General features: G+C 44.6%; 1 protein-coding gene across 1 annotated transcript; it reads right to left on the bottom strand.

Moving 5' to 3' along the window:
* Nucleotides 1-6948: 6948 nt before the first annotated feature.
* Nucleotides 6949-23864, bottom strand: LOC119170474 (fatty acyl-CoA reductase 1). Its single transcript, XM_037421649.2, has 12 exons — nt 23603-23864; nt 22231-22347; nt 19909-20087; nt 19097-19169; nt 17715-17821; nt 15647-15824; nt 14614-14658; nt 13356-13474; nt 11314-11553; nt 9932-10061; nt 9018-9145; nt 6949-7625 (listed from the first exon to the last, which is right to left on the bottom strand). Exons 1-12 carry the CDS (start codon nt 23699-23701, stop codon nt 7418-7420), a joined length of 1623 nt encoding a protein of 540 aa, XP_037277546.2. The 5' UTR covers nt 23702-23864; the 3' UTR covers nt 6949-7417.
* Between the last annotated feature and the right edge of the window lie 245 nt (nt 23865-24109).

Here is a 24109-nt window from a genome sequence, read left to right as displayed (position 1 = left end):
TCGTCCGTCCGTGCATCTGCCTGTATGCCCGTACGCGCGTCCGTCTATCCATGCGTCTACTTGTACGTCTGTATGTTCGTGCGTCCATCCGTCCATCTACTGAACACTCCAAGTACCGCTATCTCACTTTTTTCATCATATATTCATCATATAGAAGTACCACCATCCAGCAGACATTCCAAGGACTAAACGAGAGGTGGTTACCTACTACTACTACTACTACTACTACTACTACTACTACTACTACTACTACTACTACTACTACTACTACTACTACTACTACTACTACTACTACTACTACTACTACTTACATCATGGACGCATGACCCGTGGCATAAGGAGCTTCGCTTCTAAAAAAGGCATGCTGTACATGGGAATATATATATTTCTTATGTCTGGCAACATAGCTTCTAATGAAACGGACCAGCCAGTAGCAGTTCTGGTGACACATACACTTATTCGAGTTAGATTAGAAGCCTCATGCACCAACAGTGCAAAAATTAGCATTTGTATTGGGACTATCAACCCGCAAACTATTTCTGCCGAATGTATATCTAGTTGGCAGAAGAATGCCCGAACTAGCGGGGAAGCACAGCATATTAGCATGACAATTATACGGCAGGACATACTTATGTCCCTTACGGGACACTTGGTGTGCTCGGTATTTTCTTAACGACACTGTAGTCATTATCAGAGAAATATTGTTGCATTCGCAATGAATTCCAGGCTACAACACTTTACAGATATTCTTATAAGTGAGTCAGCTCGCTGTCTCTTTCCCATTTCGCCAAAGGAATAAAATTTCTTCATTGGCATTGGTTAATAACCAGTGATGCAGACGTGGCGGTACTCGCCAATGATTAATTGTGTCCTTTCTTTGTCTTCCGCGTTGAGATTAAGTCATGGAACGTGTAGCTGTAGATATTACACTGAGACCATCGAAGAAGCTTCGGAAGCAACGCTAGTAATTGACGGGAGGGATAAAGCTCATTAACAAATATTTCGCTCTCCATCAGTAACACGCCCAGCTGTTCGGCCTCCACGGACGTGTTGGGCAGCACGGCAGCAAATGCTGCACCATACGTACAGTCGAGCAATTCTCGCGAGACAGGCTCGTTATTAACATAACCAGGACTGTGAGGCTTCTTCTTTCGTAAGGCTTCTTCTTGCATACCTGTATCTGCAGATACGTGCAGATACCTGTATCTGCACGTTCTGCTGCGAATGTCGTCGAAAGATAATAGTCTTCTGTCTGAAGGCGCTGCGTCAGATATAGAGACCATCTGGCGGCGTCATCGGGAAACATCAGCTTGTGCAGAGCCCACGGCCACTGCCAGATGGCAGCCCTATATCGTCGACAGAGTGCTTTTTTGTACCTGCGTCGCATTTTCAGCGCTTCGTAAGAAACACTATGGTATTTAGAACTACGTATATATGTAGTTTATAGCACAAGAACACATCGCCTAATACTTAATGTATTGATGTTGCGTCTCAGATATGCGTAATCTTTGCTTTTTGATCGACAATGTCCCAAGTACACAGCCACCAATTTAAGATGGCTGGGCGTTCAGCAAGTGCCAGAACATTGGCTGGGTGACTGAATTTTGTGACAGACAGACAGACAGACAGACAGACAGACAGACAGACAGACAGACAGACAGACAGACAGACAGACAGACAGACAGACAGACAGACAGACAGACAGAACAAAATTTCTGCGTTTAAGTTTGGATACTTGATCGTCTTTAAGAAAGAGAAAAGAAAACCTGGGGCCCTGTGTGGAGCCGCGCCCAATATGAGTCGCTACACGTAGCCATGCTTGAAGGGGCTCTAAGCCTCAACTGTGACCATGGAGAACGTCAATTTGGTTTAGAGTCATAGAGTACCAGTGATAGAAACATCGACTATTTCGCTAATTTTCACCATGAAGGTGCCCCTCGGCAGTGTTGACCCCGCTTTGAGCACGGTAATTTTACAACTCATTTTGGGCGCGAATGTTTGACAGGTTATCGGCAACGTACAAATAATATGTTTATAGCCAGAGTCAAAGGCATATAGGGTGGTAAGCCAGAATAAAAATAGTTAGAACAATGAACAACTATTTTTCGTGCACTTGCAGACAAAATAATAGCGAAATATATCCTTCACTTTCATAACATAATGAAGAGAATCATGAATGCTGATTACAAACAGTTTCTGAGGTTTGTGTCAAATAAAAATTTTGCAGAATGCGCTGTCAGTACGCGGTCAGAGTATGGGTGCGATAAACGTACTCTGCTGATTGTGAGAGTACGTCTAGCTATCAAGTTAGGCCACTGCGCGAGAAGGTGTTTTAGTAATAAAACTCTCCTGTAAGCATTAACCAACCGACCCTGATAAAGTGGTTAATAATGTATGATAAATTGTACGCAGACATTGCAGTTAACAGTTTTCGACCGTAGATTGTCACCTTGTTGTATTTCGTGTACGTATGTAAACACAGCTTTTTATAAAAATTTTAGGGGCGAAGCTCCTTGTAGCGGCCCCCGTTCATCTCTCGTAGTAATAGTCGTAGCCGTAGTGTGTAATTAGTCTTACGTTTTGACCTGCAAGGTGGTGCCGGTGGGAGGTTTCTTCTGTGTGTGGTAGAACAATAAAGAATTCGTAGCGTGCGCGTTACCTAAAAGCCGAATTCTCCTCTCTTTCATTCCCCATTAGCAGCCATTGGCATGTACATTGAGCACTATCTTACAAGAAAGGGTTGCTACGTTATACTCGCTGAGTGTAAGCTCCTTAGTTTTAGAAAGGTTTAGCGAGCGTTGAGCCGCAGCGCCATGAATACAATGAACTAGTATATACCATGAACTCGAGGTGGTTAAAGGTGGGAAGTAGATACGAAGCGCAAGCTGTAAGAAAGTAAAAGCCAGATTCTCCTGTCTTTCATTCCCCATTAGCAGCCATTGGCATGTAGATTGAGAAACATCTGACAAGAAAGGGTTGCTACGTTATACTCACCGGGCGTAACCTCCTTCGTTTTAGAAAGGTTTGGCGAGCGTTGGGCCGCAGTGCCATGAATACCGTGAACTAGTATATACCATGAAGTCGAGGTGGTTAAAGGTGGGAAGTAGACACGAAGCGCAAGCCGTAAGAAAGTGTGCGTGTGCCACCTCTCGTTTAGTCCTTGGAATGTCCGCTGGATGGCGGTGCTTCTATATCGGGAATATATGATGGAAAGATGCGAGATGGTGGTACTTGGAGTGTTGAATAGATGGACGAACTGACACACAGACAGATGCATGGACGGACTCATGGATGGCTACACCGACGGATGGACGCATGGACGGACGCAGGGGTGGATGCATGGACAAACTCAGAGACGGACGCACAGATGGACGTGCGGACGCACGAACAGACGCACGCGCGGACGGGCGAATGGACGCACGGACGGTCACACAGAAGGACGCATGGACGGACGGAAGCAAGAACGAATGGACGGACGGATGCTTCGACCCGCTCTCCATCATTCACTCCGTGAATATGCTGCCATTTTTTTATGTTTTGGGCTTTTCCACCCGACCTTCAACTTTCACAGTTAGCTTTAGCACTATTACAGCACGATACAGCTACCAGTCAAACATATATATTATCAGTTTTTGGCGCTATTTAAAAGCCTTCTGATTGCTCTAACCACAGGGAATGATGCGCATCATGCGTGCGCGAAATTCACAAAGCATCATGTCAAGAGCCTGATCCTCTTAGAGGATGAATATAACTGATTACGAAGTTTTGTACTTGTTTAGGCGGCGCACATCGTACACGTGACGTTGGTCGAAGGTTCACTGTAAACATGTACCAAGTACTTAGAATCGTTAAACATTTTTTTGGTGTGTATGTGGAAGTTGTGTTCCGTTGCAGTGTATTGTTGGATTGTAATTGATGTTCACTGTCCGTGAGAATACATTTTTTAAACACCGCCAACATTTGCAAAGCGTTCATATGAAAGCAGGAAACATGATGGTCGCCTCTCTGGGAGGCACCTTTATGGCTGTTCTAAGAGAGCTGTAGCGAATAGAAGTGCAACACGCAACGAGTTTTTAAATGTGTTCGTCGTAGCACGTGGTAAATACGTCAGCAGGTAACGTCATGATGAGGGCTACTTATTTAAAAATTGGCCGCGTATCCGCATGTTAATCTGCAAATGTCGTCGAAAGACGATAGTCTTGCGTGTGGAGAGAGTGAACAAAACATTTATTTGATGTTCTGCGCAAAAAAATCAGTGAATGGTATTCTGGAGGGGCTGCGTTAGAGTGCCTTGAGCGTGCAGCGGAGGCGAACGAACGCATCAGGTCACGCCACACGTGAGCGTCATCTGGCAGTTTTCTTGGCAAACAAAGCGCGTGGCTCTGAGACGGGTGTGCGCGCCCGTCTCAGAGGTGCTAAGGTGTAGAACGCAAGGCGACGGGTAGGTGCCACCACCATCTAGTCTTAGCGAAGCGTTGGAAACACTTGCCTTTTCGTGTAAGCGTTGCGTGGACAGCGCACGCCCCGCCGCGTTGGTCTAGTGGCTAAGGTACTCGGCTGCTGACCCGCAGGGCGCGGGTTCGAGTCCCGGCTGCGGCGGCTGCATTTCCGATGGAGGCGGAAATGTTGTAGGCCCGTGTGCCCAGATTTGGGTGCACGTTAAAGAACCCCAGGTGGTCTAAATTTCCGGAGCCCTCCACTACGGCCTCTCTCATAATCATATAGTGGTTTTGGGACGTTAAACCCCACATATCTATCAATGCATGGTCAGCGCAGCGTGATAAGCGCCACAGTCCTTAAGATTACTTATGTATGCCTTTTCTAGTAAAATACGTGCATGCAGAATATATACGTGTTGTTATGGTGCCCCAGACATGCGCAATAATTGATTTTGAATTGACAATTGCACAAGTATGAACGCTGAAGCTTGAGCAACGTTGGTGGGCGCTGCGGATGTTGTCGGCCGTTTCAAGTACCCGCTGCCGTTAAGAGTGGACAGACAGACAGACAGACAGACAGACCAAAATTTTTTAGTCGAAGGTCCCCAAGAAATACTATCGTCGTTTAAATCCCCAAAAGCTCTCGCGGGAGTTCAAGTGCATACACCGGGTCCAATCAAATCGAGACCAACGTTATTTCTATTAGCCTCCGTACGCACACACCACCGCAGCCCCTAGGTGGTATAAGCGTTCATTAAGAACGATGCACAAAAAAACATTAAGAGACAGTGTGCAGAGGAAAGAAAAACATTGACGTAGTTAGCAGTTGAAGATTTTAATGAGATATGCATACAAATACAATACAACAGGCCTACAGTCGTGCAACGCAACATATACTACATGTTCTAAACAACACACATGTGTACAGCAGAGAGAACAGAGAGCTGAAAGAGTTTAAAATTACAAAATTCATCAGATGGCTTCAATTAGATCAGTAGTTCATTTTTTTCTTTTTTTGACATCGTAGGGATAGAACGTTATATGAAGAAACACACGGGTGTGTTTGCCGCGTTTCTTTGTTTGTTGATTCCATTCGATGGTCCCGTTTTTTCATCAGAAGTACGCAGTGAGTTATCAAGGCCTCAGTTTTTATACTTGTTGACTTCCCTGTAGTAGTGAGCCTGTATAGTATCTTCTCGGAAATAAAAAAAATCGCCTTAACCTTCGTTTTTCAAGACCGCCAATACTTGTGCGTGTTATTGCCCATAGCCTGCAGCTTAGCGAAAACACATGCGCAAAACAACAATAAAAAAGAAGTTATCCAAATTTATACATTGATGGTTGTATTCTAATATGCAATGACTATCAGAAATATGTGGAGAGAAAATTGCGTCCAAACCGAAAGGTAAAGGGAGTCATAGTTCGGAAAGCCGAAAACCACTTCCCGCAATTGATTATTATCTTGATTCTTTCAGAACGAACCCAAATGATAGCTACTGTTAACTATAGTAATGTACGTTGCTCTCAGTGTTTGACCGTTGGAGTCTGCGTTGTTAGGTCTGTTGTGTTTTCCTTTCTCTCCTTCAGCCACGTACCCCGATATATTTGCTGTGAGCATCAGACAAATCTACAGAGAAAACAAGCTAACAGAAAAGAAACAGTGCAGAGGTTCACGGAAGCGTAGGCGTTTGAAGTGAACAGTGGGCGAACAGGGAACACGGAAGGAACACGAACAACGACGCATCGTGGTAGGTTAGTCGAGCAACACGCTTAAATGAAAACGCCCCGATGTCCCACAATGGCACCAAAGTGCGTCTGCTCAATGCAAATTGCTTCACGTAGACGGTACGGTTGTCTCTCGTACGAAATTTAAAGTTGCGTAGTGACTAGAAATGTATGTGACTGTGACGAATAACATTGCGGAGATTCTGCAGTCTCATTGATATTATCTGCGACTATATACGGGAACTGGCAATGAGTGAGTGATTAAAAAATAAGTGATTCGATGCTTGCAAAAAAAAATAATAACGCATGAGATATATTTGCTGAAGTATAACGCACCGGACACAGTTGTAACTTACTGTACATGCATACTCGGCATCTTCTGTACACCAATGACGAGGTAAGGGCCATTTTGCCATGCGTACGCGTATTTTTTTGCTTACGACTTTAGAGCTCAGTAGTGACACGTGACTGTTCATTCTCGGTTCCTTTTCTGCTGCCGTGTCCTCCTCGGTTATGGCTTGAGCGTCTTCCTTTGTCCGCTATAATAATTTATCTCTTCTGCCACCATTTCTTACCTTTGGGCCCTTCGCAAAAACCCCGCGTAAACTTATAGGAGAGAACGCGTTATTCTTAGTTGTGTGGATGACTGTACCCTCCACGATTGCATTGAATAAGCGAGGAAACAAATAAAATGTTAACAGTTATTGCGTTGTGTGTTTGTTCCCCCATCGCTCTTCGACCAGTCCCGAATACTTAAGCCAAATAAATTTAAAGGGCCTCTAAACTAGCTTTGAAAGTACAGAAAACGAGCGCGCTTTCCCTCCTGGCGTTTTCCGCATTTTGGGCACAATTCGTGACGCCAGCAGTTTGTTCATGGGGCGATCGTGAGGAAGTAAGCTCTCGATTAGTCCTTACACGAGTCGTATCAGTTTTGAATTGTCCCTTACCCTGCTTTCCCGTTCAGTCTTGCGACCGTTCCGCCTTGACTCTCGTGTCTATCGCACGGAATCGACAGATTTCACTTCACTTTGTTCGTTTTTGACTACGCAAGCAGAGATAACAACGTGTGGAAGAAAAGTGCGAAATCCTGACAGACTCGACGCTTAGCACTCACACGTCCACGTGATTTACGAATAATCAAGTGGCGACGAGGAGAGAGTGCCTGAAAGAAGAGTCAGCAAAGGCTGAAAAAAAAAAGAGCGTCTTTGAACGCCGAGTGGTTTGTAGGGGCGCTTCAACGTAAGGCTAACGTTCTACGGCCTGACGCTGGTAGGTGCGGGGTGTGGCGACGCGTCTTCCGGGTACGGCAGCCCCAAGGCGGACGACACGAGGCTTAGCAGGGGCAGGAAGAGCGAGACGAGGCCTTGCCAGAGGCGACACGCAGACTTGGACTTGAGCATGATGAGCCGCCAGGCGAGGGCGATGAGCGCGGCGTACAGCAGCTGCTGGTAGATGTACAGCCTGCGCAAAAAAAAAAAAGAAAAATGGAGAGACGCAACTGAAGGACTGTATAAAGTAAGCAATAAGTCAGTTTTGACTTGTATGCTGCCACCGTGAACGTTGTGTTCAGTACGAATGCGCAAAGAGAGAGAGAGAGAGAGATGAAGACGAATGACAGAGAAGCCATATCAAGCCCAAACTTTCAACTAAATTTATTTTGCCCCTGATTATGTACAGGAAAAAATAATAGCAGTGACGACTCAAAAAAAGTCTTCTACAAAGAGATTAGTGCTTTGTCGGTGAGGGCCCGTGAAGGTCCTCAGCGACAATCTAACTCATAACTGGTGTTTTGTCTATTCCATGTACGCAATGCGCAGTCTATATTGTTTCAGTATATAAACAGGTTCCGTGGCGTGGCTGTGTCTTTTGTATTACCCATTTCTTTTCTCCTCTCTCTTTTTTTTCTCCGTGCGCAGTCCTACTGAAACAATGGAAGCACCACTTTGCTCAAAACGTTGCTATCATTCATTCGTGTCGCATCGGCGGCAGAAGATTCATGAACGAGATCAAAGCCACACTCGGATCCTTTAATTCGGCAGCAAAGCCACGTCGCACAGGTGACGCCATCGGCGCTTCTCTGTATGTGCCCCCACACACTCCACGTTCCTTTTTATCTTTGTGCAAGATAACTTCACAGTATTAAACATGGTGTTTCATTTTTTTGTTTTTTGAGTGGGGGGTATTTTTTACCCAAACAAGTATTAGTATTGTTATATTCGTAACAAAAATGGGCACAATGTTGGTGAACCCCATGCAATGCGCAGATAGCAGGAATCAAAACAGCAAAGTTGCTACGTGAACGATTATTTTGTCCTTGTGGATCTATCAGGCAATAACCGAATCAATTGCTCAATCAGTCGCAATTGCATAGTTCCAAATACAATTGTCAAGCTTAACTCACTATTTCTTTTTTGCATCTCTTCATCTGCAAGCAGTCATCCGAAATAGTGTTCGCACGAGCGTTTTCAAAACTATAGGTCATGCACATTAGAAGCTTTGTGTAGTATACAGTCAAAGTTATTGCTATCAATTGATTTGAGGAATTTACTACAATTACAGCAACTGGACTTGGTGTCAGTTTGGGCAAAACGCCTATGATTTAACTGAACGGTGTGCATCGAAAAAATGGAATTGAGAGTTTTATTATCCAGCCAGCTTTCGTGCACACTCTTTGCCCTTGCCCTTGGATGCCCAGCCGCATCCAAGGGCAATACCGTTGGTAAGCCACTTTGGTGCCTCGCAACTAAAGCTCTCTAAAATAAAACAAGGGGGCCACGCGAAATTCGCTTATTTGGCGCACATTTGTAACAAAATGTGTTTCAAATTAAGCCCCGCTGTCAAGCAAGTGAATACCTGCGCAGAGCGTTCCGTCCCTCCGGCACGGTGGAAGGGTCCTCCTTGAGCACGAACTTTCGGGTGCCCACCACGTAATCCTTAAAGTAGTTACCCCAATCCAGCAGTCGAAGGTCCGCGCAGAACGTCTGCAACGGGGAAGCCCACATTGTGAGTGGGTTTCATTCAATACTAGCAGGCAGGCTTAGTTTCATAAAATAACGACAACGTGCCCGAGATGCCTGCGTCACACCCGACACAAATGTGCTGCACGAGTGTTCCTAAAGCTGGCTTTGTTGCAATAAGGGTTAACATGCAGTGAAGCCCCACAAAGCGTTATGTTGTTAGGCTTCACTGCATAGTAATACTTAATGCAACAAAGCCAGCTTTGCTATAAATGAGTGGAGAAGGCAAGAACGAGGGAGAGGAAAGGATATCCTGCGCTTTAAAAAAATACGTGCAATTTCAATTTTTTTTTGGCAAAAAAGTGTACCGACCATGCTCAACACATTCTAATCATCAACTGACATACAACCCCCCGCCCCCCCGAAAAAAAAAGAGCCAACAAAGAAAACTGTTCGTTTTCTTTGCTGTGAAACAATAATAAAATATCTAAACAGTGAAACAATAATAAAATATCTAAACGCTGCTCATCCTTTTATCATTTTGCCATCGTTCAGCTATAATGGACCAACAATGCTCGACATGGTATTGCGTGCGACAAAGTAACAAGCGCACAACACTATAATGAACAAAGAGAACAGGTACGCACGTCATTATTCCGCAACGAAGTGTAATAAAGGCGCCTAAAGGGAGCTACATATGTAACAGCGATATCGTCCAGAGCAATAGTTGGTTGTCAAGCACGCCTGCTCAGTGTGAAGCAAAAGCACCTGCACTAACTGAACGCCCCGTTTTGGGGCCAGTACACGCACCTTTCGATCGGCGGGCGACACCTCCTGCAGTAGTGCCAGCAGGTTCCCGCAGTGGAATCGCCACTCGTGGGTGGTGAAGTACTCGAGGGAGACCATCACCTTGTACAGCTTGTTGAACAGGCGGAGCATCCTGCGTCGGGAAGGTGTAAGAAAGTTTTGGCAGGACCGATCTCAAGACGGACGGTGACGTTACAGCGCGATGAGCATTGAAGAGTTGAGCGCCAACCTACTGCATTTCCTTGTCACCGGCACCCCTGTCTGTCTGGATGTTCGTGATTGTTTGAGGGTTTGTTCTTTAGTTCGTTTGTTTGGTTGGTTGTTTGTTCATTTGTGGTGAGCGCCATGTGACTGCAACCCACTGCGTGAATTACGTATGTACTGCACCCTGGCTCCCCATCGTTTGCATAATTTCCAAAGCTGGCGTCGTCCAGCGGCGTCTAACTAATAAACGCGCATCAAAAGAATACAAACATTTCATATGTTTACTTGCGTTCAATTCACAAAACCAAAGCAGCAGGCTAGTAGCAGTATAAGCCTGTCTGTTTGACGCGATCACATAGCACTCCATTCTTCGTCTAACATATTGAAGCGTACACGTACACAAGCGCACTTGCATGCTCACCACACGTACTGCATACGTTGACAACGCAGCAGGTTCTCTCAGACTGAAAGTCCGTGCCAGTGAATAATTTTGTATCAAGTCCATAGTTTTTTTTTATCTAAAAATGTGGGCGCGCTTATGAGACATTTGAGCTTATGTGCTTATGAGCTTATATAAGCCACGGTCATTCTCAAAAGAACTACTTACACACAACTGAACAACAGAGTCGAGTGACACTCAGAAGAGTGGTGGATCGGGCTAGGCAGTAGGTGCCTCAACGACATACTTTGCGAACATACAAATGACGTCCGGAACAAGAGGGATGGTCTTATGCCTCATCTCTGCAATCAGTGCGGTTGTCATCCGGTGTTTGATAACACGACTGTTTTGCACAAGGATCAACGCACCCGCCTCATTGCAGAAGTGGTTCAGATAAAGTGGTAGGGATGATCCCGCTCGAGTGAGTCGCGGTGCTCGTGCAAACATACGGGTACATCAGCAGGGTTATTTTGGTTTTTTTTTTCAGGGTTTTTCTTTTTTCAATTTGTTTTTTTTTCTTTTGTCATGTTTGTATACACGCACTGTTCTTTCTGTTGACGCGTGACTGACACGTGTCTGCCTTTGCTCGTTTTGTCAGTCACTATGCAACCACAGCCTGCATATATATACGTCTCGTTTCACGATAACGCTCTGTTGAAAGTTAGCACTTGTCTGCGTCCTTTGTTTTCCCGTCCCTTGTGTTTGCTTCCGTGCCATTGCGTTTCCGATGAGCGACACTCACTTGGGCTTCCTTCCCGAGAGCCAGAGGTAGGCGTCGAAGATCACCGCCGGACACCGGTGCTCGAAAAACATGGAGAGCACGTTCAGGAAGCGGCTCTTCTTGAAGCTGCCGCCAGGGTGCCGAACGGCGTGCGGCATCGGGTGCCACAGGAGAAGCGGGTAGGCGATTGTCTCGATGTCACCCCACGTCAGCTTGCGCAGGGTGCCCGACGCCACGTGGTACACAGCGACCTTGTCCGGCCTGCAGCGGGGTATCGGGGTTTCGTGTTGAGCCGCAGAAGTAAGCGTGTGATTAGTTCCTTCACGTTGGGCACAAATTATTTCAGGAAAAAAAAAGAGTTGCAAATATTTTTAGCATTTTGGGCAGCTCAGTTGGTAGCAGATTAAAAGAGATGATAATACGAGAAGATGAAAAATACCGAATCCAGCTATCGTCCACTTGGCTGCGTTTAACGCTGGTCTCGATTAAGGAAGATATCAGATGGTAAAAGAACAAATTCAGAGACACCCATAACCATCTGCGCACTTTTGGGAAGATGAAACGCAATTTATTGTTACCGTCATCCCTTCATGTGCCTATGATGTGTATGAAATCCCTATGTAGTGCTTTAGAAACATCTTACATCAATGAACTTGCATGCAAATGCAAATAGTTCCTGGTTAGTGTTATACTAAATTTTTAGCAATCCTTACGCTGAATCAACCTACCTACCTACCTACCTACCTACCTACCTACCTACCTACCTACCTACCTACCTACCTACCTACCTACCTACCTACCTACCTACCTACCTACCTACCTACCTACCTATTTACCTACCTACCTACCTACCTACCTACCTACCTACCTACCTACCTACCTACCTACCTACCTACCTACCTACCTACCTACCTACCTACCTACCTACCTACCTACCTATCTATCTATCTATCTATCTATCTATCTATCTATCTATCTATCTATCTATCTATCTATCTATCTATCTATCTATCTATCTATCTATCTATCTATCTATCTATCTATCTATCTATCTATCTATCTATCTATCCGCCTACAACTTATAGCTCACCTGGCCGTCTCAATAATCGTATTGATACGAAAAAATAGCATGGAATAACGTGACTGTATCACGAGCATAATTGACTAGTCATAACTTGAAAATCATTACATGTATGTCATGAGTGTCATGATTTACATTTCATGGTCTTTCTGCCCTTGCAGTGGTTTCGTTTACATGACGTTTTGCAAAACTGGTATGGTATGACATCACTGCATAGCGAACATAAATGACAGACCCTAACATGGAAATCATGACATGAATGTTATAATTTTCAAGTCATGACTAGTCATGAAGACATACCACGCTCATGGTATGCTCGCGGTCATTTGGCTAGCTTCACATATACCAAATTTGGTATATCGGGACGTGCGTGGATGACAAAGATACATGTCTGCTATATACATGCTATATACGCTCATAGCGTGCTCGTGGCCGTTTCGCTAGCTCCACATCTACGAAATTCGGTATTACGTGACGTGAACAGACGGCGAAGGTAAAGGACACTTCCAAACATGATAATCATGGCACGGTAGTCATGCACGGCATAATTTACGTCCACCTCGTAACGTTGTGCTCATTTTAAAGTGACATATCAACCTTCCTCAATCGTGCTTTGCATATCATCGATTCCCACAGCACGTGAGATCTGTTAAATTTTTACATATAGACCTCTATATAGTCTACAGTCTATATAGTCTAAGTCTATATAGACCTCTACGTGTAGGCGCAAGTACATTGATTAGTGGTTGAAGGGTGAATATAATGTTCTATGTTTCAGAGGCACGCATCACTGAGCAGTCCCGTGCGTGTGGCTCAAAAAGAGACGGGAAAGAAAGTTGATCGATCGATTGATTGATTGATTGATATGTGTGGTTTAACACCCCAAAATCACCATATGATTATGAGAGACGCCGTGGTAGAGGGCTCCGAATATTCGGCCACCTGGTGTTCTTTAACATGCGCCCGAGAGAAGGCGACTTACTTGTGCATTGCAGTGTGCCAGGCAACGATGATCATAGTGTTGATGACCACATCTACAGGCACGAAGTCGGCTGCCTTCTCGGTGTCTGCCACCATAGATCGGAGAAGACCTTTGCCGGACTTGTAAGAGAAAAAGAAAACTATAAACTACCCACAGACTATTTATCAGCTTATCTCTTTTTTTTAAATACTTCTCTCACTTTATAAAATGTGCGTTGGTACGGAGACCACGGGTTGATGCCTGTCCATGCGCTTATCGGAGTGTCTGTAATATGTCATAATGGCGTTGACCTTCATAATTTAGGCCGTGTAAGTAAGTCTGTTCCTTCTAATTGGATTGGTCTTCGGTACTCCGCTTGCTCAGAAATACCAGTGTTGACGACACCATATTTTCTGTTATACAGCAAACAACTATTGCTTATAGTTTATGCGAGTTCCACTGTCGCGAAAGTTTCCTTACTTAAAGGACTACTCATTCACCATTCGCAGATTCCTTTATCAACTGACTATATATAATCTGAATGACAACTGTTGCTTGAAGAACCGTTCGTAAATTTAGGAACAGAACGAAATAAAGCTTTCAGATTAGGTGGCCGTGGTGCAGTGGGTAGCGCGACCCGCCTCTGTTGTCACGGACCCGTAATGTCGTTCGTTGGACTCCTATTGCAAAACTTTTTTTGTTAATTTCTAATCGTGCGTATTTGTACGTCATTTCCGTGACAGAAATACGTCACTGAAGCCTTGGTGGACCCCGGCATGAAACACTTCGGTGTTTGAAAAGAATTATAGCGAAGGGGCATTAGAAAAGGGTGTTCATGCAGCGTGCGCTGTTGTTTCTTACAGCAAAACATTTACTCTTTGCTGCTTTAGTCGCCACTGGTTCACTAACGCACCATCACTTTACAGATACGTTCCAACAAGCGGTGTTTCAAATAGATGAGGTAGGGATCAACGTTTGTCTCTCTTGTTTTCGATAAAAAACTTCAGCGTCTTGGTTAATATTGTCGGGGATCCTGACACCACTGCTAAGCAAAACATGATGTTTTTAGATAGTAACGACAATCTTTTAACTCATACTATGCATAGTGTGGACTGATGGTGAGCCGTGGGATTGACCCCCCCCCCCCCTTTTTTTTGTGGCACACACACGTTAATGATGAACCATGATCCTAAAGTACTTCACCCGTAGAAATGCACCGCAGCTATGTTGAAATGCATAGTAAGTATACGTACTATCAACATACTGTGAAAATACTTACTGCGACAAGAAGTCCCGTGGGTCCGTTGATATTATCAATCCAGCCCTGCGAATGATAACAAAAAATTGCCTTAAATTATCTTACGATGGGCTAGTCTTGTGCCCGTTGGCAGTAACTTAATTGTCATCCAATAAGTCGACGGCGGGAAGGCAAATAAACATATGAGCTTGCCGAACAAGTCTGCCATGCAGTCGCGTATTTCTTTAGGGTGTAAGTTAGCAAGCCCCGAGTTATCGCTGCTCCTTAGCTTTTGATAGCTCAAAGGAAACGACGCATCAACAAGCGCCTGCCTTGTGTACTTCATCGGTGTATCGCTTCCTTTTTGCGGAAAGTCGTGGGATCAAATCCCGATCGTGGCAGCCGCATCTTCGATGGAGACAAAAATGTTTGAGGCCTGCGTACATATATAGGTGCACGTCAAAAAAACCCTGGTGGTCAAAATTTCCGTAGTCCTCCCCCAAGGGCGTCTCTCGTAGTCGTACCATGGTTTTGGGACGTTAAAATTCAACAAATATTGCAATATTATCACAAATTTGCGGTCAACGTGACGTCACATAACGCAAGGTCACATCAAATGACATCACCGCCTCAACCACCTTGGTCAGAGGAGCGCCGATCACGGAGGCATAGCAAAAAAGGCGAAATGTACATAGAGCCTCTCATGCCCCCTATCTTGGAGGCTATGCGAAATCAAGATAGTTGCAGCAAAGTTTCAGAGGAAGGGGATGATTAATGCATCGACTGAGGAAAAGCAGAAAAAGATGTCTGTCACCAGTGAGTCGTGCTAAATGAATTCATAAGAACACCTGTGGGTTTTTAATATTATTATTATATTGAGCTCTCAGAAGTTACGAATGCTTTAAATAACCAAGACTGCCAGCACAGACGCACTCGCGGATAAGGAGGACACGTGGTCAAGCAGATAAGTTCTGCGGTAAACGGCGGAGTAGCGACCGTTCGATTGGGCCCAATACAATACTAATAAATTTTATTATGGGTGCACTGTCACGTATAAGTTATAACACTCCCTCACCGGTATGGGTTCCTGCCAGGCGGCCGTGACGATAGACGGTCTGACGATGGCCACCGGCAGGGATCCCCTCTCGTCGGCCACCAAGGTCTCGGCCAGGGCCTTGGTGAAGGTGTACATGTTAGGCCGACTGCCCAGCAACTTGGGCGTGATGGCCTCCACCAGAGGATCGTCCATCCAGCTACAGTGTACGTCACCATATGAAAGAATAACTAGCGAGACTCAATTACATAAAAATGATTCGCGCGCGAGTTGGTTCACGGCACCTGAAAGGTTGTTTAAGCGTGTAAGAAGGAGACCAAAGGAAGTGGCAGAGCTGGTGGCATTAATGCGGAACTGTTTTCTTATCTGCTTACGTTTTCTACATAATGTTTTCTTTTTCTAGGCTTCTTACTTGCGCTGGTTCACCATTGAATAGGCTTCATTTGTTTCTGCGAGGAACGAGTAGGGGGAGAGTCGAATAAAAACATTGTGCTCTGTGATTCATTCGACCACGGAAGCAGCTACCGTGCACAGCACACAATTGTCATATACAGACACAAAAATATCTTCACATGTGCGCAAAAGGTGTGCCTAGATGCCACTTTTTTCTGCCACACTTGTACTACACTGTGTAAATGGCAGGTACTCCTGCAAATGTTGTTGTAATAAACGATTGAGTCAGAGGCGCAGCACCGCAAAATTCCGAACTTCACTTCTCAAAAAAGGGAAATTCTGTAAATCTGATGCCGTCTTGTATTCCACCTCAGAACTGCTACATCAAAATACTCTACTCAAAGAGCTAAGCAAAAGTATTGTGAGACATCACGATGCACATGACCAACAATTACAAGTAGTGCACAATCGATTCGCATATGATCGTGGTACTTGATCTATATGAGCCTAAATCATCGCTTTACATCTTCAGCGCAGTTGAGTGAAATTTACGTACATTTATAGCTCCTTTCATTACGACACCAATAATATGGACACCAAGGTGCATCTTCGCTATCGCCATCATCTTCCGTATCAAGTTCAAATGAATTACATCACCTCACACATCGTGTGTTCTATATGTGCGAGTGAAAGCTTTGTGAAGGCTGCATACGGGCGCTGCTCAAGCATAGATGAAAAGCGTCGGCCGGCCTCGTAGGGCGAAGGAGCATGAAGGAGGTAGAGTTGAGGTGCGGATCTGCGTCGCTCAAACAGCAGCTACGAACTTTGATCAAATTGGTGTGGTCGCGAGCGTTGTCTCGAGAGAGATCAGTAGACGGCTCATACCCTTGCGGGTTGTGTGCTTTCACCACTCGATCCGCTTTAAAGCGACAGACAGCACGAAAACTGCTTCATTAGCTGCAGAGGCTGTATTTCCTTGTGCCAAAGTTTTGCAGTTGCACCAGATCGAATCTTGAAAGAGTTTGCTCGCCTTACTTCTTCTAACATTCCAATTTCTTACTATCGCATTCACTGCTTTGCCCTTGCAGCGAAGGCTGTATTTTCTTGCGCCAAAGTTTTGCAGTTGCACCAGATCAAATCTTGAAAGAGTTTGCTCGCCTTACTCCTTCTAACATTCCAATTTGTTACTATCGCATTCACTGCTTTGCCTTTGCAGCGAAGGCTGTATTTTCTTGCGCCAAAGTTTTGCAGTTGCACCTGATCAAATCTTGAAAGAGTTTGCTCGCCTTACTTCTTCTAACATTCCAATTTCTTACTATCGCATTCACTGCTTTGCCCTTGCAGCGAAGGCTGTATTTTCTTGCGCCAAAGTTTTGCAGTTGCACCAGATCAAATCTTGAAAGAGTTTACTCGCCTTACTTCTTCTAACATTCCAATTTGTTACTATCGCATTCACTGCTTTGCCTTTGCAGCGAAGGCTGTATTTTCTTGCGCCAAAGTTTTGCAGTTGCACCAGATCGAATCTTGAAAGAGTTTGCTCACCTTACTCATTCTAACATTCCAATTGTTACTATCGCATTCATTGCTTCACCCTTGCAGCGAAGCTGTGACATCTTTAATTGTGGGACTATTCCTCACAAAGGCGGTTACCACAGCGATCCTTCAATGTCAAGCGAAAATAAGAAAATTTTCGTACCTGACCGCGTCTATGACGTTCTGCGGGTCGAAAGGTGGCGGGTAGATGACCTCCGCCACCTCCTCCTTGTCGCAGTTGCAGTACGCTGTCGACACGTGCACCAGGGCCTGCGCGCGAAATGAAATTCACGATAAGTTTGAGCACTTGCTTTATTATACTCACATGGCATATGCGCTGTTACCGCAAATTACCGATCACTACGGACAGTCAAAGCAAAGACAGCACAAGCACCAGACGGCTGAGGTTTTCAGTAGGCAAGACAGTGAGATACAGCAGCTTTTGGGCGAGAAATAATCCTAGAGATCGGCGCAAAAAATATATGGATACAATGAAGTATTCTGCCTTTCGCACGTGTGGTCTTCTCATTATCTACGTTTTTTGCACAGATCTTTTACGACGGCGGTGAGTGGCAAATACATCTCAGTTGAGTAGTCGGGGAACATAACGTGTCGAGAAGACTCAGCGTAAACAGCGTATGTCGCACTGCGACTTCCGACTTCTTCGCGGAAAATACAAAGCCTGTAATAAGGCTGAAAATGCGCGTGACGTCGAGCATTAAGCTTCTACGCAAAACGTGCGCTCTTTGAATGCTCCCAGAACGGCTACGTGACAATTAACGGCAAAGAATATCCCAGCGCTTTGCAGTCGTAACGGAGATGTGACCTGCACCAGCCAGAATTACGTTCAGCAATGACGATAGATTGCAAAAAAAAACATAACCGCAACATAGGCTCATTGCTGCAACAATTTACACGGGTGTTTTGAATGCTCCATTGACATTGAAGAAAGCATACGTATATTGTGGCTGTTTCATTTGTAATTACTCGTCATATGTTAAATCACCTGCGACGATCGTGTTGTGCCCCAACGAAATTTCGTTTTACCTACGTATATGCATCGTCTAGCTGTGTTTTAGTTTATGGCGTAATCGGGAATAGCGAACTATAGACACAATCGCACGAAAGTGAGGAATGCGTGACGATTCGCAAGAAAGCTATGAGAGACCATACATATTTCACAGCATGACTACCTTTAGCTATATGCACATTCTGAATCGCAGCTTATCTTTTCACAAATCTGGGAATCTCGAGAAAAAAATTACGCTCCCGCATTAGTTGAACATAAAAAAAAACAATGCTGAAAACTCACGTAGTGTAGTGTCAGAAGTATTTATCGGAGAAACCGCAGGAAAATGTTCGGCGCGACACAGTGACCTCACAGAGTGGAAGAACATTTTAAGCGGCTATTATGCGTAAGTGATTTTATTCAGGTTAATTAATTAGATAGCTTTTCAGCAATATTCTCAAGTGAAAGAATTGTGTGAAACTTGTTTCACCACTCGAAGAGCGAGAACCATGCAAGATGACGATATCGCCAATTACCTTTAGCTTGCTCATACCCTGACAGAGTTGCAGCAGTCTCCTTGTGCCTAGAACGTTCATGTCAATGGAACTCCTAGAAAACGGACACAAAAAAGCACATGAACATTACAATCCGAAACAATGTGGTCAAGAGAGCTCGGAAGTTCAGGCGGGATCGTGATGGTCAGCTCTGAATACAGGGAGACATTTCTTCGGTTCATGCAGCCAAACAGTGTCATAAAAAAAACGTATTGACGACTCCCGTTCCAGTATGTTCATTCTCATTCTATTAGCGCAATGTAAAAATGACTTCCAGAAAGTACTCTAGTCAGTCTATATGGTCGAACTATGCGAGCAGAGTAACCGATGGCAGTCGGTGCGTGTCTATATGTCAGTGTTGCTTTAGAACCCCTGTGAACACAAAACTGCCCGATGATCGCAATGTCACACTAAGGCTGACATTCTTCGTTCATGCCTGCGCCACAAATACGTAGATACTTCTCGCGTGCAGGACATTCGCCTTAGGGTTGTGGCCTTTGACCTGAACCAGTATTGACGGCCGCTCCAGATGATGTGACCTCCGACACATGATGCACGGGCATAGCGGGTTCGTGGGTAGAGTTACCCCAATCGTGGGGATGGTTTGGTATATCATGAGTTCGGTGACGACTTATCTCAATAAAAGGCCATATGTTATCGCAATGAGAGGCAATCGTTTATTTGAAGCAAGGCGACCGTAAAGCAATACGGACAAGAATGAGTGTTTCGAGAGTGACAACAGCAGATCATCCGGCATCACATCTCACTTAAAGTTTCTATAGGTGAGCACTCACTTGAGCGGTTCGTCGAACTTGACAATAGCGGCCGAATGGAAGACGACGTCGACGTTGTCAAGCAACGCCTTGCGGTGTTCGGGGCTGAGACCCAGCTCCGAAAGGGTCAAGTCCCCTTCCACGGCGATCACCTTGCTCCGCGCGAAGTTCGAATCGGAACAGCGCAGGGCGTGGAAGATCTGCGCCCAAGGGTGGTTACTACACGTCATTCTCGGAAACCGACACATGGGCGCATGGAAATAAGGCAAGGAAGAGGCTAGAATAAAGGTGACTTCAATTTATCCCAAAACAATAAAATAAGCCCCTCCGCAATGACCACAGGCATTGTATGGGCTGTTTTTTTTTTCTGGCGTAACCAGTTGTACACTTGGCCTGGAAGAGCATGTCAGAAGTGACCTGCGCTCCTAGAGAGGAACACAAGTGCTCGCAGCTCAGAGCTCGGCAGGAATGACAGCTCAGAAGTTCAACATAAATGATACTTTAACGCCTGCAGAAACACGTTAATATGCTTAGGAACATGACATCTCGTGCAGGCGCACATGTATGTAGAGTAATGCAGAACCTTGCTCCGCATACCGAGGCGATTGACAGTAGCGTTGATGGCACGTCCACCAGCGTTTGTCACCTCTGCAGCCAGACACACTTCCCGTGTTTTTTTAAAAAAACACTTAATGCACCATCCTCAGGCGGCGCATGCGTGCAAGAGTGAGTCAACATTACATTTGTGATGGCACAGACGGAATGAAAGTCCCCGATCGAGTGTATTGTAATCGCTCTCGGTTTCAGTTTATTTTCAACATCAAGATACAGCGTGCACTGATGTTGTGGGCAGTAGACAAAAAAGCCTCTAAAATAGGCTTGAGAGCGTCCACTTATCCATGTGACAGGCAGCGGTACAATAAATGCTGAGAATTCACAAGTAACGTGATGCAGTAAGTAACACTGATCCCGCAACAAAACGATCTTTCGAGCCATCTAATGCTTTGCCGAGTACGTAAAAGACAATGCATTCAAGCGTTCTTTTCACTTCCAGAACTTGTCTCCCTCAACGTTGCCCGTCAGCCTTTATGCTGCTCCGACCATGCTGTATCTGTCTCTTCGATTGTGTGGTAACGTTACTCTCAAATGAAACGCCACCGCACCACTCAAGGTGCTCTAAAGTAGGCTTCGCTGCATTTAATGTTTGCTTACAAAAAAGACAGCTTTACAAACATCATAAGCCGCTAGTAGTGCTTTTCCAGGAATAATTAGCCAATGCGTCATTTATAGATTACCACGGCGTTTCACTATGTAGCTGAAGTGCCCCATAAGAGTGTCCGGCAGATTTGTCGACCGACTTATGCATTTTGTATCTGCAATAACTGAGGGCTTGTTGTTTTACATATGACATCACGCATTAAGAAAGCCGGGGTAAGCATTCAGGCTCACACGTCGTTTCACAAACACAAAATAAATAAATAAATAAATAAATAAATAAATAAATACATGAATAAATAAAGACGAAAACACGCGTCATTGCACCCTATAGTTATGCCAAGTACTTATATATATTGGAAGCCTACATCATCGCAGAAATTTTGAGTCATGTCATGGGCCTTAAAACGAAGAAAGTATACCTTGCGCTATGAGTTTTAGAGTGCTTGTACTTATACTCGCACATGAATTAAGGAAGAAAGGAAGGAAGGAAGGAGGGAGGGAGGGAGGGAGGGAGGAAGGAAGGAAGGAAGGAAGGAAGGAAGGAAGGAAGGAAGGAAGGAAGGAAGGAAGGAAGGAAGGAAGGAAGGAAGGAAGGAAGGAAGGAAGGAAGGAAGGAAGGAAGGAAGGAAGGAAGGAAGAGCCTAGAATGGCCGGGATGCTACCCTTCACAGCGGGCAGGGATGAGGGAGTTTGAAAGATGGACAGAGAGAGAGAGAGAGGGAGGAGAGCACGTACACATAAGCCACACGTCACCGTCATCTTAACACATTAAGTCTATATTCGGCGGTACAAGTCTGTTGCCTTCAAGAAGTCGAGAACCGCCTTCGTCGGTAAGCGTAGCATTGGCGAGGTCATGAATAGTGAACATCGAAGAACGTTAATGGTGGTGAAAAGATGAAAGGAAGGAGGAGACAAAGCATATTATGTAGCTCTTTCAACATAATTAAGAGGAGAAAAAGTAAGAAAACTTGAGGTGAGTGGAGATCGTGCTACAGACTGCATTCCGTAACATTCACAATTCAGTTGTTTGTGTCGTGGTTCAGAAGGTAACAGAAAAAAAGTAAGCATGGCCATCATAAATGGAGGTATTGTTTTCAATTTCTGTAGAAAGAAAAGAACTCTTACTTCTGACTCTAGTAATTCATCTAGGCGTGCTTGGGGCGACGCTCCTCCCTTGGCACGCATCAGGACAAATATCCGGCGCAGACCACCGCATGATCGCAGTAACTTCTCCAACAGCACCTGCATTGGGTGTTACTTGAGGTATTGTGCACTAAGCATGTACCTATATGGAAAATTTGCTTAACAAATAATTTGGTGCTTTTTCCTTAAACACCTCGATACGATTAAGACGCACTTTAAGAGGGCCCCTTGGATTGATTCTGGCTATCTAGGGTTTAACTTGTAGCTATGTGTATAATTTTTGTTTGCAGTTTCTCATATTTTGTGTGGGCACGACATGGACGCATAAATTTCAAGCCAGTGCCAATATTACATTCACTCGTTCAGTGTACCACACGTATTCTGGAAACGAAACGAAAACGATTAGCATGTGAAACTCTGGCTTTCCATAGTGCATCGTGTTGCACATTTGATAAACCTTACAACAGGTTTGTCAAAAAGTTCTCGCTCTCAAACGACAATTTTCAACGCTCACGCGTTGTTTCCCATAGCCATGCACTAAAAGTAACCCTTTCTGCGCATAAGCAAGCTCTTCCGCAGTAACACTGTATTAGTAACAAAGCCAGCTTTACAGGCATCTTTTATGAATCGCGCATTATATTATTACTCAATGAAATCTGCGCAAAACATTTCTGATTGGTTGCAATATACTACTTAGAACATTCCCAGTTCTACTTGCTGAATTTCGTGAATCTTTTTTGTAGGTGCATAATCTATAAATACAACTTTTTCGTCTGCATATGCTGGGAAAGCACCCGCCGTTACGCTACGTTATTTCACTATGCATTTTTTTATCAGCTCGAATGTATATGGTGTAGCCTGTACATTCGATAACGCTAAATATTGGAATATTATATTTATTGATAACGTGGCTGGATTATCAAAATACAAAAAAACTCGCGTTTTGTTGGCCTCTTTTTTTTTAAACAGCACGAAGGTGTTTTGCAGCAGAGCCAACCTACATTTGTCATTTATGACTTGAACTATGCTCAGATTGTTATATTCACTCAAATCCTTCACTTTGTAGTGCCTGAGGTGTTTTGACACCAAATAGTTAATCGTACGCAGACGCGTTAACGTATCATGTACACTGCCGTTTTCTAAATGAATATTAGTGAGCCACCTGTCAAACAGCGAGCAAACGCTTAGTCTGCTTGCAAATACAAAACTTTAACAGGCTTCTTCTAGCAATGGAGGAGCCGTCGGCTTCAGTTTCGTTTGTGATTCAGAACGCGGATACATCTAAGTGTCTCAGGAGGAGAACCTATAGTGGCCTTTCGATCGCAGATACGATGTACGGGATGTAAACACTTACCTTTCCCATAAACCCGGTTGCTCCAGTGATAAAAATGTCCTTATCCTTGTAGAAGTCGGATATAAAAGGTTTATCCATTGATGCCATCCTGAGCTCCATCCGTATGTTTCCTATGCGCTGCTTTCAAGTTGACCAGGTTACATCGAGATGGCGCCGCTGTGGTGATAGCTTTGTCTTTGTCGTTTTCCTCCTGATACTAGCACTACGTGAAGCATTCATATGTTGTTATATGTGCAATGTACCTATAAGCACTCAGTTCTCCTGCGCCATTCTGAAAGAACGCAATGATCATGCACCCAAAAGTGCGCGCAGAAAGCACATCGCAGTATTGTGATGCCCTCACGCGGAGACAAGAGAAAACTACAAGACTCCTTGGTGGCTTATATAACATGTAGTAGAGCATGTGTATGCAAACCACATCGTTATAAACCAACTATTCATGCCGTAGATGTTCAACGAGTACAAAATACGTGGTTGGAAAGTTGAAGGTTTGCATTAGAGTGAGAA

The sequence above is a fragment of the Rhipicephalus microplus genome, chromosome 2 (genome assembly GCF_043290135.1).
Source record: "Rhipicephalus microplus isolate Deutch F79 chromosome 2, USDA_Rmic, whole genome shotgun sequence".
NCBI lineage: Eukaryota > Metazoa > Arthropoda > Arachnida > Ixodida > Ixodidae > Rhipicephalus > Rhipicephalus microplus.
Note: the sequence above shows the minus strand (reverse complement) of the source record. Positions and strands in the feature narration are given on the sequence as shown.

Coding starts and splice junctions, on each gene's coding strand:
- LOC119170474 (XM_037421649.2), bottom strand. CDS start 23,701: ATGGAGCTCAGGATGGCATCAATGGATAAACCTTTTATATCCGACTTC. Junction 13,475..14,613: donor CCACGGGACTTCTTGTCGCA/GTAAGTATTTTC, acceptor TTCTCTTACAAG/TCCGGCAAAGGTCTTCTCCG. Junction 9,146..9,931: donor TGTCGCCCGCCGATCGAAAG/GTGCGTGTACTG, acceptor TCCCCGTTGCAG/ACGTTCTGCGCGGACCTTCG.